Here is a 17,124-nt window from a genome sequence, read left to right on the forward strand (position 1 = left end):
AAAAAGAAAGTAAAGCTCTAATACTAAAGAAGCTCAAATATTTTAGGCAACAACAACAACAAAAAGAGTTAAAAGAAAATAGGCAATACTCAATATTGAATCAGGCTATATTATGATACCATAATTTGAGACAATATGAATTTTTTTTCTAGTAGAAGCCGAATGAAAATTATGTCTTAATTTCCTAGTTGTCAAATAATGGATAAACTTGGCTTCCTAAAGAATTTTTCAAATTTTGAAACCCAAATATCTTTACCATGAAAAATATTTTTTGTTTAATTTACTTTTTAGGAATCCCTATAGTTTACTGTTTTTAATTTGAATTACTCTACTTAGATTGAATTCTATGTACATTAAGAAAAAGAAATATTTATTTTAAATATAGCTTAACATAAAAATTATAATCCAGGTTTGCTTATAAAATTTGTGGTCAAACTACTTGTATTCTTACATCTTGACAGTTTGCTTAATAAGATAAAATCAGAGAACTATAAAAATGAGAGCTGAAAGGGACTCAACTCTAGTGATGCTAGTCTTCCCTTGAGGAATCCTCATTTTTTTAAATTTGTGAATTCTGCAGGCTATGTAATATGTCTTCCAATTTAAAAAATATACTCATTTATAACTATCAATGAAACATGCTCAGTAAGAGCTGTCTCGCAGTAAGAGAGAACTGGTATACACAGACTTGGTATATTTTGAGTCAGAAGTAAAGGAATCTGAAATTTTAGCTAGCCTCATCTTTACAGAGAAATACACAGTTTCTATCAGGGATTTCAAAAAACAAAAATAACTTGAAAGTACTTTAGTACCTCAGAGATAAGGAGACCCTTGGTTGAAAATGTTCCACCTAATCCCACTTCCTAATTTCACATATAAGGTATGTGAATAAAGTAGCCTGCTCAGTATAAACAATTTAAACAACATAAAACACAACCTCAAGTGGACTATTTCCACCAGTGATAAAAGTAAGAAATGCTTCACAATATAGACGTTATAATTTTCTTTAAGTCTTTTTTTATTTAGAGATTTTTCTGGTAAGGAGATATACCATAGGAAAGCAATTCACTGGCAGTGAGGTATGTATATACTCTACCAAAATACTCCTTATTTTAACTGTTTTTAACTTTATTTACATACGAAGAAAATTATCAATGCATATCCTTGTTTCAACTATAGTATTAGCCATACTACATGAAATAAAATGAAATGGTGCTTGCATACAAAAACTGTTATTTGTAAAGGAATCTGATTGCAGGTTAAAAGAACTAATTTGTTTTTGGAAAGAGTTTAAAAGAATCACAATTTATCATGACCAAGACATCTGCACCATATTTTCCATTCCTCACAGCACATTTATTTCAGTAATTCCGTTATGTCGGTTCTTAGCATGAGCATAGTGTTACACGATTTTCGTACATATAGTCACATCCAAAACAAGTTCTAAAATTTAAATTGTAAACATTCTCATCATATGTAGAAATATTTCAATTGGTGTATTAAGTTTTGCTAACTGATCAAATTTGGAATATAAATGAGAAAGCCTATTCTAAATTGTGTAGTGAGCATTGTTCATTAATTACATTTCTACAATGTTAAATAAAGTAAGAGGCAAACCTGTCCTGTAAGCATGTCAAAATTTAAGTAAAACATTAAAAAGAAACAAATCTGTTAACAAAAGGGATGTCTTGCAATAAAGAACATTAGATTTTTTAAATCTATTATGATACAAAAATGTAAAGGGTAAATAGCATCTTTGTTGACAAAGTAGGAGGTAGCATGGATGCACCACTTTATTGTCTGAGAAATGCAACTGGAGTAAAGAATATTTCCTTACCACAAATAATTTCCAGGACTATGTACATATTTCTTTTAGAAATACTTGTTTAAACAAATCTCCCTCCACTTTTTAGTATAAAAAAAAACCGTTCCATGTGATTTTAAAAAAACACTTACACATCTAGATAGAATAGTACTCTGCCCTATTTGAGTGAACAGTCTCAAACTATGAAGTACATGATATTTAATGCCCTAAGTTGAGTAAATTTAGTTTAGCGGTTCCTGGTATTATACAAAACACTAAATACATACAAACAAAATATAATATCTTATTTTTCAATGCAAGTCTTGTGGGGAATAAACAGAACTTTGATTCTGGTAACACTGCAGAAAATGTAATTTTCCAGTAAGTCTGTCTTTAAGTTATTCATGTGCAACAGTTTATTAATGACTGCTTACATGTACTGATCTTTCATCGAGTGAACACCATTAACTGACAAAACTTAGTAAACCTTAAAAACACAGCTTCCGTCCTATATAAAATATATAGACTACTTACTGTTTGAAGTACTCAGTTTGCTCTGATGTCACTGTAATTCACTTTTCCCCATATTCCTGCTTTAGTATTTATAAACGGATAATTTAACGTGGCTTTAAAAAAAAAAGACAAAGAATTTCAAATGTACATCCAATTTAAATTTGCTATTTAAAAGGTTTCCTTGTTCTATGAAGCTGCTTCTGCCATTAGTAGAGAAAATGAAGTTTCTGTAATGGAGGCAGGCTTTTTAAGTAGTGACGTGACTTCCACCATGCCAGCTCCAGTCCGTGGAAGATTAGCGTTTACAATGTGTCGTTGTAAGTGCTTAATCCAGTCTTCCTGAACAGACAATGGTCCACGAAAGACTAGGCCACAAAACCTATAGAAGAAGTTGATAACAGTTCTCTTAACATGACCAATTCCCTTTATTTAAAACCAAGTCACATAAAATCCATACACATAAGAGGTAGAGTTTACCATAGCCTGGAGATGCTACCATATACGGGAGCACTTGACAACAGTTTTTAAATACATACAAAGTCAAAATGATTTAATACAATATAAAACTGCCAATTCATAGGCTTAACAGCTATATTACCTCTAGGAATATTTGTAGAGGTGGGAACATTACTATTAAATTAAATTAACTAAAAGGTCTTAATGCCTATACATCTCAATACATTTAAAACAACTATAATTCCAAAATGTACCACTGTTTTCAAAAGACCCTTCCCCAATTCAGAACTCCTTAAACTGCATGAGAATGAGTATAGAAGGAGGTGGGAATGAGTTTGTATAGCTATACTTAGTTAGAAGTATGAGTGGAGAGAAAACGCATTCCCAAGAAGCAGAAACTCAAGACAATTAAGGAAAAAAAAAAAAATCAAACCAAATCAAATTAAACCCAACAAAGCAAATAAATACCACAACAAAAAAAAGCTACTTTCATAAATCAACAGTATCAGAGACTCTGAGATAAATATAAAAAATTTATTCATCAGTTGTTGAAATACAGTGTATTATGAGAAATACAGTGTATTTAAGCCTGTCTCCAAAAGTTCATTTAAAACTTGATTGTTGAGAATGCACCTTCTGCCACAAATTAAAAATCCCAAATAAGTCAGCTAATATGTCTCAAAGCAAGTCTGAAGAAACCGAGCAGACTTGGCAAAATAGGCATATACCTGCATCGGAGAATGTAAACCTCGTCAGCACCATGAGGTAACGTTAGCATTTTCTTCTTACTTCCAGATCTTGACCTTGATTTCTTTTGCTTACAATCTAAGGCTAAAAAAGGGAAGAGAAAGACTTAACGTTTCTTATATATTCCAAAACATAAATACATACTTCTAGAGAGGTCAAGACCATCTAAATCAAGTTAGAAAAAGTCTACATTCTTTTGTGTACCCTGAAGCATGCACTAACTTGCAGTGGGGTCTTTAATTACAGTGATATTACCTGCATACATTCTTCTTGTACTACTTTTTCAAATAATGCTTTATCATACCAAACTAGAACTGAGAAAATGTAACTAAACTTAAAATTACTGAATTGGTCAATTATTACAATAGTAATCTTTCCTCTTATGGCCATAAGTCCATTATTTTAATATCTCATTAATCTTCCTTATTTTCAGGAAAATTATAATCTTTTACTTAAGATCATGATATTAAATTTCCATTTGATTACTATTCCATTAAGTAGGTCTCACATGCTTTGAAAACCTAGTAAAAGATCATCACCAACAAATAAAAGGCTCAATGAGAAATCAATTTTAGGGCAAATACACTTTGAATTCTATTAATAGCAAATAGCTCTTAAAATTATATGCTGGCCCTATACATGAAAGGGCAAAAAAAGCTCAACTCTCAAATTTTAACTCAACCTGTATTGTATGTACAATAATACATGTTTAATTTTACTAAGAAATATAAATCCAGATTATCTCACAAAAGTTTACAAATGGACCAGAAATGTAATGCTAACTATTCTTCACATTTTTTTCAATTTACATTATCTCCTATCTATATTTTTAAAACATGACTAAAATGGGAAAAAAGATTTTTATATTAAAGTCGATCAAAATTGTAGTGCTGTCTTAAAAATTTTTTCAATTACTTGACTTCTCCTTCAATCACTTATTCTATAAAATCTAACTTAATAAGGGAAAAAAAGGTATTTTTTATAGGGGGAATAGACAGAACGTAACATTTTATTGGTCTTTGAATACAACTACACCATTCCTTTGGACAAAGGGATGACAGTATTCCAGGGTGCTGCTGGTCAATTAGCAGGAAGAGAAGGTAAGAGTTATCTCTAGGGATCCAAGGGGAAGGGAAACAAATGTAACAGAAGAGTTACACAAATGGCTTTTCTTCTGTCAACCTGCCATGTGAAATCCCCTGGAAAAATTCTAGGTAAGAAAGAATAGGAACTGGCTATCCAATGACTCTGTGAAATGAGTTGTTCAAAGTCCAGATTCCAAAAGAACAGATGCTACTATTACAAAACCAGTAAACACAGTTCCTTACAGTCAAGTAGCAATGCTAACAGAAATGTCATATAGAAAATTAAAATCCATGAGAAGCCTAGACAAATCTCATTCAAGCCACTGGTTTCTGCTTCTTGTCACCTGCCTTTTAAAAAGTAAAATCCTGCTTGGGCCCAGAGTCTTCCTTTGCTTATGCTCAGAAGAAGAATCTAGTAAGTAAAGAACTGTAGGAAATCAAGTTAAGTATTAAAGAATGGCTAATTCAAAGCTAAACAACCAAAATCTGGAATAGAAAAATCTCATTAGTTTTCTCAGTCAAGAGCCTGGCACATAGTAGAAACTCAACAAATACTCAAAGGAAAACCCAATCATTGAACCTTTGACATTTAGACAGCATATGAATGGAAATTTGTTCTACTATGCCATACAGATAGCATCCTGTAGCACACCTCGGCATCATTTGTTTAAATGAATATGTTGCTAGCAGTCATATTCTTCATTGATCAGTCTAGCTTATATGTTGAAACTAAGTTCTTCACAACCAGCAGAAAGAGTGAGGTATCAAGTGCTTTGCAAGTAGCACCTTTTTCCCCCTAGTTGCATTGGTGAACAATCTGAATTTAAATGGACTTTAAAGCAATTCATACACTAGACAGAAGTAAAGAGTTTAGGGAACTCAAAGGGCTAAGTGTTACTAGATGTCAGCTTTTCTTTCCCTATCTATAAGGTAAACCACACACAATCCCTGTCTTTGTTATGTGCAACAGAGTAAGCATTTGGTTTATCATGAGATTATAGGTAGAATCTTACTTTGATGAGCTTGCTGGTTGTCAAAATTGCCACACTGTATTCAAATTCCTTTTAAAATGTAAATAAATTACTGTAGGATACAAACAGAATGCATTATAACAATCCTTTAAAAATTTGTTCACAGAATGCTAACGTTAAGGGTGTAAAGCAAATTGAGGGATAAGGGCAGAGGGTGATAGGCAAGTATGCAATACAATGTTTTATTATATATTTAGATGCTGTGGTTCTTTAAAAATGGAACTGGACATGTTTGCTTTGAGGTGTAGAAAGAATTTTGACTTTAATACAGGAAAAAGAATTTTTCTGACTTTTGATGTTATACGGACTCTAGAAACTGAGGTTCAGGCTATTTTATGAATGATCAGATCTAAATTTTAAATGAAAATGCCATAGTTTTTATAGTAATTAATACTTAAAGGAATTATGACTTCAGAAAGGACAACTCTCTCAGCATATGACAGAATCTCCATTACCCAGTGTTCCAAGTAAGTTCAGAGAACACATGCACTGAGCATCCCTTGGAAAACTTCTCCATAAAGTAAGTATATTAAAAAACCTAGGGCCTTTGGTAATTATACCTAAATACCTTGGTGTCTTAATATCTCCATGATCACTTTTACATAATTCTTGTTTTTAAAAAAATTTATATTTGAGAGGGAGACAGCACGAGTGGGAGAGGGGCAGAGAGAGAGGGAGACACAGAATCCAAAGCAGGCTCTGAGTTGTCAGCACAGAGCTGGACGCAAGGCTCGAACTCACAAACCATGAGATCATGACCTGAGCCAAAATCAGACGCTTAACCGAATGAGCCACCCAGGTGCCCCTCCATGATCACTTTTAAATTTCTTATCCCTTGAAATGTCACTTATTTATCTTAGATGATAAAACATGAATACATTTTACAGGAATAGTTTTTTCTAATACCAACATCCAAACTTCACACCTGCATTACAGCCCAAACATTTTAGAAAAATCTGCAAAAAAAAAAAAAAAAAAAATGAGTATTTAACATATTAATATGCACACAAAAGGGACACCCATATGGTATTCTCTACATGAAAAAGATGATTTACACAAAATGTTCCACTACATGAAATAGATGATGTACAAACATATCTATTACACAAATGTTCTCATTCAACAGTTTTTATTATATCTAGAGGGAAAAGCAGTTTTATTCTGGACTGTACCAGGAGTCACTAGAACATTAGAACACAACACTAACACATTCAGTTTTAGTATAATGGGGCTTATCAATATTTGTGATAAATAGTCAAAAGTTTAACAAAGTTATTTACATTAATAATCTGCCAAATACATAAATTTACACAAAGTTTTTCTTTGTAATAGGATTTAAAATTTTTTTAATGTTTATTTATTATTGAGAGACAGAGAGAGACAGAGTATGAGCATGGGAGGGGCAGAGAGAGGGGAGACACAGAATCTGAAGCAGGCTCCAGGCTCTGAACTGTCTGCACAGAGCCCGACATGGGGCTCGAACCCACAAACCATGAGATTATAACCTGAGCCAAAGTCAGACTCTCAACCGACTGAGCCACCCAGGCGCCCCTGTAATAGGATTTTATGTGTGCACTTATTTATTAGTGTCAAAAAATAAAAACACAAACACTTTTATCTCTTCCAAAGTATTTTAAATCTAACATTGTTTCTGTACTTGAAATGTATTTACACAAAATACTACATTGGTTTTAGAAATTCTTAATTTTCTTCTCTTGAGTATAACTGCATCTTCAGAAAGGAACAAATTCAGTCATTCAAACCTTCCTAAGGTTCCTATTCAGGGTGGTAAAGAATGTTTAAGTGATTGATTTTAACCAGAAAACTGTTAAAAACACCTTTGTAGTTATCTGATTTATAAAGGATCTAATTTGCTACTGGGAGTATTTAACTTACTTGTAAAGAGAGTGAATTATACTGTAAGGCCACATACAAAGTTTTAGAATATACCTTTCAGTATATAACAGAACAGCTGTTTGATCAAATAGGAATGAAAGAGAAATACAATAGACTTATGAACCCTCAAAAAGAACACCAAACTGCTATGCTACAAAATATAACAACAACAGCAACAATAGCAACAACAGCAACAACAACAACAACAACAACAACAGTGTGTCTAAAGCACTAAACCAGATCAGTGAGAAACAAATTAATAAATAACACAAGAGATACAAATTCAAGTTTGTTTTTTTTTGAGCATTATTTAGTTTTATACCCAGAAGAAAAAGAATTTACTTTAGGCTCTAACATTAAGGCTCTAACATTATTAAGTAAGTACTTTTGCCCTTTCCATCTTACTGCCCATTAAATACAACTGTTTCAATGAATTTCATGTTCTTTTTAGTTCACTACACAAATGATCTCAAAAAATGAGGATTTATTTCTTAGAAACATCCAAAGTTCAGTGTGGTAAAGGAGCACATTATAACTAAGCTAAATTAACATTCACCTCCAAAATATTTTCATTTGCAATCATCCTCCCCTGCCCGTTTATTTAAAAGTCCCATTTCATCAGTTTTGCTCCTAACTGGTTGTTGGTATCTCTGGGGTAAAGTGAAACTTAATGTAATGGCCAGGCTATACCTATCCAAAATAAGAGGTATGGTATAGCCCTAGTAGAGGGAAGAAAAATTTCTTCTCCATCTAGTTGGTCTGTATAAGATGGGTAGGCAATAGCAGCTATGAGCTCATTCAGGAAGACAGGAGGGATAAAAAAAGACACAAATAGGTTAAATCATCATTCTACCACCATTAACACACTGGTAGTGGAGGAGATAGGTAATGGCAGTGGAGAGGTGGGAGGAGAATGCATATGCCTGTCCCAAGGGATACACAAGTGTGAGCTGATAAACTCAATGTTAGTTGCCGTCATTAATCTTTCACAGTTCGTAAGTCCCAAGCACATAACAGACTGTGCAAAGAACATTTTCTTGCCCTCAGTCCCAACTGAAAAAGGAACATGGCATTTTTGGGGGGAAGAATCGGGGAAGAATCCTGTTACCTTGGATAAAGTAGGGATGGGGGATAGAGAGAGCCAAATTCTTCTTTCTTCAGTGTACACTCTTATCTTTGCGTAAAGTACCTACAAAACAGCCTTCATGGGTATATGACTTGAGCAGACACAAAGCAACCCACACTCAGTTTAACGCTCTTGTACACAGTCTTAAAATTCTTAATTTTTTTTTTTTTTTAGCGTTTTTATTTATTTTTGAGACAGAGAGAGACAAAGCATGAATGGGGGAGGGTCAGAGAGAGGGAGACACAGAATCCGAAACAGGCTCCAGGCTCTGAGCTGTCAGCACAAAGCCCGACGCGGGGCTCGAACTCACGGACCGCGAGATCATGACCTGGGCCGAAGTCGGCCGCCCAACCGACTGAGCCACCCAGGCGCCCCTTAAAATTCTTAATTTTTTAACACAAGGCGCTACATCTGCATTTTGCACGGGACCCTACAAATTGTGTAACTAGTTCTGGGTCCTGAGTATCTACCACTCTAAATGAGAAAGGCAGCCCTCAGCTCCACTTCTTAATCTCTTGGCTCATAAAAAAAAAAAAAAAAAATAGCTATTAAGAGAAGAATTGTTAAATCTTATTCTCTACAACCCATTAAAATGGAAAAGGACTTCCCTACTCCCAATACCAATTTTTTTGTTTTTAGGTATACTGCCATCATCAAACCAATCATTATTCCCAAGATACATATAAAGCAGTTTAAGTGGTTTATTTTTTTTTTTTTTCAACGTTTTTTTTTTTTTTTTTTTTTTTTTAATTTATTTTTGGGACAGAGAGAGGCAGAGCATGAACGGGGGAGGGGCAGAGAGAGAGGGAGACACAGAATCGGAAGCAGGCTCCAGGCTCCGAGCCATCAGCCCAGAGCCTGACGCGGGGCTCGAACTCACGGACCGCGAGATCGTGACCTGGCTGAAGTCGGACGCTCAACCGACTGCGCCACCCAGGCGCCCCTAAGTGGTTTATTTTTATGAAAAGCAATGTTCCCCTTCTAATCAGAATTAAGCATTATAGATAAGATATACAATTAGCAACCTCTGAAGTGTATTTTCACCATTATTTTCTCCTGACATTTTCCCTCCAAAATTGGATATTTTTTCAGTACTTTAAGTTACTTTCACCAATTTTTAGAGTTTCCATTCTCAATGACTAAAAACAGTAACTAACATAGAATCACAGAACAATCATAGCAAAGTTAATCAGATCCTGCATGATTTAACATTTTGCCTAGAAGAGGATGGAATGCAAAAATACTTGAAAAGCAGATTTCCTTTGCTTTAAGTATGAGGTTTATTGCTTAAAGTATTAGTCTAGAAAAGGCAGGTACCTTGAGTTTGCCCTACAAATTAAGAGTTATATTAAGGGCAGCAATAGCCAGGCATCTATGTTTAGCCCAGAGAATGAGTTCAAGCAAATGAAGATAGCCTTTATTTAAACTTGGGTCTACTTGGAAGAAAAAAAGTATATTCAACTTGTAGAAGTCTCTGCTATTTCAAAGTAGAGGGGATATTAGTAAAAGAATATTTTGAGTACTATGTCCCTAAAACATAAAGGGAAAAGCTATACCTAAGTATGATACTTTATCACAGATTTCTATAAATAGAGAAAGTGGAGGCATACAAGTTTTTCTAGCTTGTCAAAAGTTACACACTAACAATACTCTGGCTACGAGTAGCTTACTAGTCAGTTAGGAGTTAAAGATAGCAAATTTATTATTTCTCTGTGGCAACAGGTAAAGAAAAAAACATTTAAAATTCCTCCTTAACGTGGGTTGAACTTGCATGCTGTTTTACTAAAGCAAAATAGGCACTTACCAATACTGACCACTTTCCTAAGACTAAGACACACCTGAAATTGGAATAGACATTAAAATACATAACTAATCTGCTATAAATCACTTTTGTTTAGAATTATTTGAATATAATCACACTCCCTGACATCTGAAAGTCTCAGTATTTCCAAAATATCATTTCATATTTAGTAGGAGTAATTAACTGTTTCTGACTATAAAGTAAATTAGGTAAGGAATCTACCTTACTTTAATATTGCAGTTAAATTATTTTCAACATAATCATGTTCAACTTACATAGGGCGCACAATAATTATAATGGTAAATCTAAAGGTCACAAACACACAAACCCCAACAGATCTCTGATTCAGTTTTCTTATAATTTTCACATGTTTACACATTCCAGCCAAAATCCAAACTAAAATCAAACATGGTGCTGACCAGGTATCCTCTACTTTGAGTTAACTTCCAGCTAAGGCCACAATTAAACAGACGCTCTAAACACTGCAGAGCAAGAATTAACCTTATCCCTTACATCCCAGACACAACAAAGAAATAGTGAGCCCTATTTTTCCAGTTCTTACACACATGAGGGACCAGCAGAGTCTCCACAAGTCATCCTCTCACCTTAACCTCCAAAAGAGAGAGTCTGTGTATTGTTTTACTATTTCTATAAAGCTACTTAATGCTGATTACCTACATTCAGCTCTGCCTAGAACATGCCCTGTTACTCTAAGGTCTAACTATATCTTAACCCAGATTATAAACAGCATTAAAAAATTCATGTTAGAATGGAAATCATAACGAACACAAAAGATTATAACAAAGGATATAAAGATATTAGACATGTTAAAAAATCCCAAAACATAACAGTCCAGGTTAGTTCAATTGTTAAAAAGATCCAAACAAGATATAAAAAGCAAAACTCAGAAAATTAGTAACAGCACCAATAGGAATGGTAGGGGACTCGTTAGGATTTTTATGAAAAACAAGTGGCTGGTCAAAAAAGAGTATCAATCAAAGAGAATCCCTAGAATTTATAACTAATGACATCAAAAGAGGGCATCATAAAATGTAAACATTTTGTGCCACAAGGGTACAACATTTTTCGGGGTTCCATTTTCCTAACCACAAACTTAACCGATTCAGTACGTGTGGTTATTTGCTTTATTACAGTGGATAGCTGGATGATTAGGTGTTGCTGGATAAGTAATGAAGCCTAACCTTTTAGGAAACCCCACCGCAGCAGATTCATTAACTGTTTTAGTACAACCATCCTCCTAGTAACAAGATTTAAAACCTAAGCCATTTCTGTCTCTGTCCTCTTCTTCTACTTCTAATTAATCTGCCAAGTTCTGCTTACTTTACTTCCATAGTATTATCTGTGCATCTATTATCTTTCCTTTACATTCCTATTGTCATTGTCCTGGTTCAAGACTCCTAAAATGACCTCACTTATAATTTCTCCACCTCCCCACCAAATCCTTTAACGTTTCTCAAATTCTTAAAAAAAAAAAAAAAAAAAAGAACAAAAACAAAAACAAAAAAATCCTCCCTTGTTCCTCACTACAAAGCTAATTCCATCACCATAAGATTGGCATTCCATGTCCTTTACCTGTTCACCTCTACTCCTGTTATCTCCTACTTCCTAAGTATTTGCAATAAACTTCCACACTGTCCCAAGCTGCTCCCTCCTATAGGTATGCTCCTTCCCTACCCCTAACCCCATTTCCATTTCAATTAGCTATCCTCAGGGTCCAAATCAAATGTGACTTCCTAAAACCTTGCTGAGTCTTGGTCTAGCCAAAAGTACCAATGGCACTTACGATTTGCCTTGTATTAAAGTTATATATTATGTGGTTCTACTCTAAGATGCAATTTATCTCTGCAGTACTTATCACAATGCATAAACCAGAGCATGAGCTAAAAGAACTGCTTGTTGAATTACTGAATCAATCAATTTTTCGTATTGTGGGCAAATGGCCAATCAATTTTTCGTATTGTGGGCAAATAGCCCATTTCTTGCTGGCATAATAAAACACTTAGTATCCATAAGGATGACACTTATGTACTCAAATGGTTAAATTATACTCAGTCTACAGTTTCACAAGGCAGAAATAAGAACAACATTTTAGAAACATAACCATCAAAATGGTTAGGGTAAAATCAAGTTTGATACTAGTCTTCAATTACCTGGAAAATTTACTCAACTTGAACAATTTATTACTGTGCTAATCCCAAATAATGATACATTACTGTGCACATAAATATGTACAGATATAGACTTTTAATGAAGGATGGTACTACAGAGATAAGTTATAACCAAGAAAACACAGAAACCCATCTGTCTGACCACATTATTCCCTTATTTAAAAAAATTCTTCAATGATTTCCTAAATTTTTTAGCAAGCATCCAAAAGTATCAACCTTACCTTTCTGACATTACCATCTTCCCAAACACCCGCAACTGAATCTTTCAGTACCTCTTGAACTCGAAATTTCATCCCTTCGTGCCTAAACTACATTCTTTTCTCTACTGAGAACGTTCCACTTTGTCTCTTCTTCCTAAAACTACCCATCCTTCAAGTTCAGGGTCTAGCTGAAACCTTATAAAGTTTTTCCACCATAATAGTATCTTTGTACCTATCCCACAGGATCCTAAGTATGTTTATGGAGCTGAAGCGCAGTCTTTACAGCCTCTAGCACGGTCCTGGTATGATAAAAGAACTAAAAATTTTGTTGAATGAATGAAAATTTTCTTTGACTACTAGGTTTTACTTTCTTTCACTTCAAACATAATGACAAGAAACATATGTGCATGAACTATTCTCACTTTTTCCTTTTTCCTTCTTTTTGAGGCTCTATTTAGTAACGAGACACATTATAATGACAGCAGGAAAAAAGGACCCAACTTAATTCCCAGCTCCCCTCAAAAGACGGTCTAGACTAAAATAAACACCTTTATCTCCTACAGCACTTAATACTTTATTTCCATTTACTTGTATACTATCTTGCATAGGTCTCTAACTTTGATAGTTTTGTATGTGTTGCAATAATGCTTTCCTAAGTTCTTTGATGACAGGGACATGTTTCATGCTTCCCAGGTATCTTCCAGATAGCCTACTCTGGAGTAATTATCAAGGTATTTGCTTTAACTAGAAGCTAGTTTGCTCCTTTGAAGTTTAATCATAATAAGAAGATAAAAATGTTCTCTTTGTACTCTTTCAGGCTGAATGAATCACTATAAAAGCGTGCAATTTCCTCAAGATTCAACATTACAAAAATGTTTTAAAAGACACTGCAGAGACACTCATGAAAAGACAAGTAATTTAATGCATCTTAAGAAGCTTTCACAATACTATTTTTTTCTTTCCACCGCAGGAGAAAAGTGTTCCTATAGCACATTCCACAATATAAGAATTACTTTTCTGGTGGCTTATACACCCGCTCAGCACCTGGCACTGTGTTACACATTCATTAGCACTTGTTGTTGCAGGCCTCTGTGGCCAATTAGATCATTAAAGCTGAAAACAGGCAAAAGATCCTATTAAGTAACATGCAATCTACTATTCTATTTAAAAGTGGGTGGTATGAAAAATAAAACACTGACTTTACTAAAAAAAGAATGTAGACCTATTGCACTGGTAGTATTGACTGAAAGACTCTGGTGCCAAGTTTTTAAGTTCTCTTTTTCTCACTGGAAAAGTTATGCATTAATTATGATGGTGGTGAGTCTGTTGGTGTAGAATAGTAATAATCATGCTTTACTTCTAAAATGCTGTCACGGAAGTGTTCTGAAGATAATGAAATGAAACCCCTTCCCCAAATATATTTGCATATAAAAATGTTTTTCTTGCATTACTTTTTATTTTTTATTTATTTATTTTTTAATTTTTTTTTTAACGTTTTTATTTTTGAGACAGAGAGAGACACAGCATGAACGGGGGAGGGGCAGAGAGAGAGGGAAACACAGAATCGGAAGCAGGCTCCAGGTTCTGGGCCATCAGCCCAGAGCCTGATGCGGGGCTCGAACTCACGGACCGTAAGATCGTGACCTGAGCTGAAGTCGGACGCTTAACCGACTGAGCCACCCAGGCGCCCCTGCATTACTTTTTTAAATAACTAGGAATCTCTAATTTACTTTAAATAGTACAGGTCAGCATTTTATTTAAAAAATATGATCTACCGATAAACACCTGAATACAATGAGTAAAATAATTTTACATGCTGCCACAGAAGTAGTATTATGATTTCTAACATGTTACTATTGTTGATTCTGGTCAATACCAGTCCCTAAGCAAAAGAGTCACTTGAGGGGAGTGTTTCCAATCTGTGGGTAGTAACTTCTTGGTTAGTAAATCAATTTACTGGGTCATGACCAGCATTATTTTTAATGAAAAAGAATAAAATAGAAATTATTAGAGTACATCACAATCACTTCAGGTGAGTAATGAGTGACCAAGTGAGTATGTGTATTAATGTGCATTTGTATTACAGGGTCAAGATGTAAAATGGAATTCCAATAAAAATGCTGAACACCACTGTTATTCTCTCTGCTTTTTAAGAGATAACATGGCTCTGCACCACTGTGCACCATTGTGCAAACATGCTTTCCTCTTAACTGATACATTTCCTTTCACAACAACCTACTCAGACTTTAATTGTTTCCCCTTTCTTCACCTGTTGGAATTCACTTGCTTTGACCTCAAAATATTTTTCTTTTTTGGTTCCTAACTGCAGATTAAGTTGATAGAATATATTCTGCCTTAAATAATTTTAAATATTTTAGAAATTTTAATAACCAAGGTACCATGTAACTTATCGTCCAATCCAGGACACCTCTGAAAGAGGCACTTTTCTATTACTCGGCCGCTACAAAAGGGCTAACCCAGTCAGTACAGTTGCTCTATTAATAACTTAGTGATACTGTGTTTTTAATACTGCCAGTATAAAAAGGGCATCACTTAATTTAAATATTAAACACAAAAAAGTCAATAGTAAAATTAGAAGTCCAAAAGCATTTAATACGAACTACACGAAATTTCTGATTTTTAATGAAAATTATGCAATGTTCTTATTATTAGACTATATAAAGAATTACCCAGGAAAAAGTCTGTATGACCACGTAAAAAGTTAACCTAAAGAGAATAAAGCTTGAAAAAGAAGTCTACCAATAGTGCAGTCTATGTTAACTGTAATAAATTCTTAATAGGTATGCCTTAAAAAATAATAAGTATGCCTTGAATTTACAATACAGAATATAAAGTAAACCCTTTGGCACTAGCCTCTTTAGACAAAAATTCATTTTAAAAAAGGTAAAAAAAAAAGTTTCATAAATGAGCATCTACCATGGAAGGCACATGGAAATTATTAAACAATTACTGGAACCTGCCCAATGGATGACAAACTGGGTCAGTTCTGGGCAAAATTTTAATCTGTGAAGTTTATTCTTTTTTGTCAACTGAACTCTGTCCCAGGTATGGGTACCCTTCTATGTCTTTAATTCCAAGCTTTCCTACTTTATTATTCATCATTTCCTTTTACTAAAGTTAGGAAGCATGTTGTATTTTAATTTATGTTTGTGACCAAATACATTAGTTTTGGTGTTACACAGTTCTGGCATATTAAGCATTTTCTAACTCTTAGGGCTTAGATTTCTTACATTTCCTGATTCCCAGTTCTGTCTGCTTCATTTTTATTTTGTCATCTCCCCTTTCTCAGCTTTCTGCTAGAGGAAGTGTCCACAGATGATAACCTTTAGGGGATATACCTAAATACAGAAATATATAGAAAACTTTTTATCTGTGGATGAAATAAGTGCATGTTTCTGGGATGGGGTCCACAGCTTTCATAAGACAGCTATTTGGGGAAGTAGAGAAGCATTCTTTTGGGTCTATTCAGGCTAGCTAGAATATTTCTCTCCCTCCAAAGACCACTAGTTCCCACAGAAGAGGCCAGGAGCCGGTGTCTTCTAAGGAAGCTTTGGGGTTTATTTGGGGTTTATCACAACCAAGCCGGCCTTTAGCATACTGTAGGGATACCTAAGCTTTTTCTTCAAGAGTAGGTCACATAAATAAAATCCACATGAATGAAGACTACTTGAATTAAGAACATGGGTCCCAGACATTCTTATGGTGGCTTTAGTCCTACCTATTTTCCTTTTACATTGCTTCAGTCTTGTGATATACTTAGATTAAGGTAAAGATTTTTTCAAATGATTCTGTACTTTTTTCATCAAAACAACATTTACCTATTTTTGAGAAATAATGCTTGTTACTCATATGGACTGATGAATCTCTTACAATAACCTGGTGGAACCCTCCGGAAACTACAGGTTGGGACCACTGACTTACACCACTGCAACTGATACAGAGGAAGAAAACAGGCATGTGGACTTTATAAATATAATACAGAATGTTTCATTTGGAAAACAAAAAATAAGAAAGCTTATTAAAAAAAACTTTGTAGTTGGCATGAGCAAGCAGCAAAGACATCTTCTGTGTAGCTCTACTGGTCAAGAAGCTTTCAAAAACGAGGGGGGATGTTTCAGAATTTCTAAGAAAAGGTGCATGAGTTTTTTATTTTTGTTAAAAGTGGTTATGTGCTGTGGAAAATACCCACCCTAAGACTTTCTTCAGCTTTTAATTTCCCTTCTCTTTGCCTTAGGACTGCCAAACACACACCTTT

General features: G+C 34.4%; 1 protein-coding gene across 24 annotated transcripts in view; it reads right to left on the reverse strand.

Annotated features, from left to right (window-relative positions):
* ZNF644 (zinc finger protein 644) overlaps positions 1-17,124 on the reverse strand; it is a 128,709-nt gene that overhangs the window by 23,263 nt on the left and 88,322 nt on the right. For 18 of the 24 annotated variants that reach the window (XM_042997841.1, XM_007073756.3, XM_042997833.1 and 15 more), the window contains 2 exons: positions 3,502-3,604; positions 998-2,696 (listed from right to left, as the gene is read on the reverse strand). In XM_042997841.1, the coding sequence (XP_042853775.1) occupies positions 2,504-2,696; positions 3,502-3,604 (296 nt within the window). In that variant the 3' untranslated portion in view covers positions 998-2,503. Of the gene's footprint in view, positions 1-997; positions 2,697-3,501; positions 3,605-17,124 lie in introns of those variants that run through there. The other 6 variants (XR_006221690.1, XR_006221687.1, XR_006221689.1 and 3 more) reach the window with 3 other exon arrangements.

The sequence above is a fragment of the Panthera tigris genome, chromosome C1, assembly GCF_018350195.1.
Source record: "Panthera tigris isolate Pti1 chromosome C1, P.tigris_Pti1_mat1.1, whole genome shotgun sequence".
Classification (NCBI taxonomy): domain Eukaryota; kingdom Metazoa; phylum Chordata; class Mammalia; order Carnivora; family Felidae; genus Panthera; species Panthera tigris.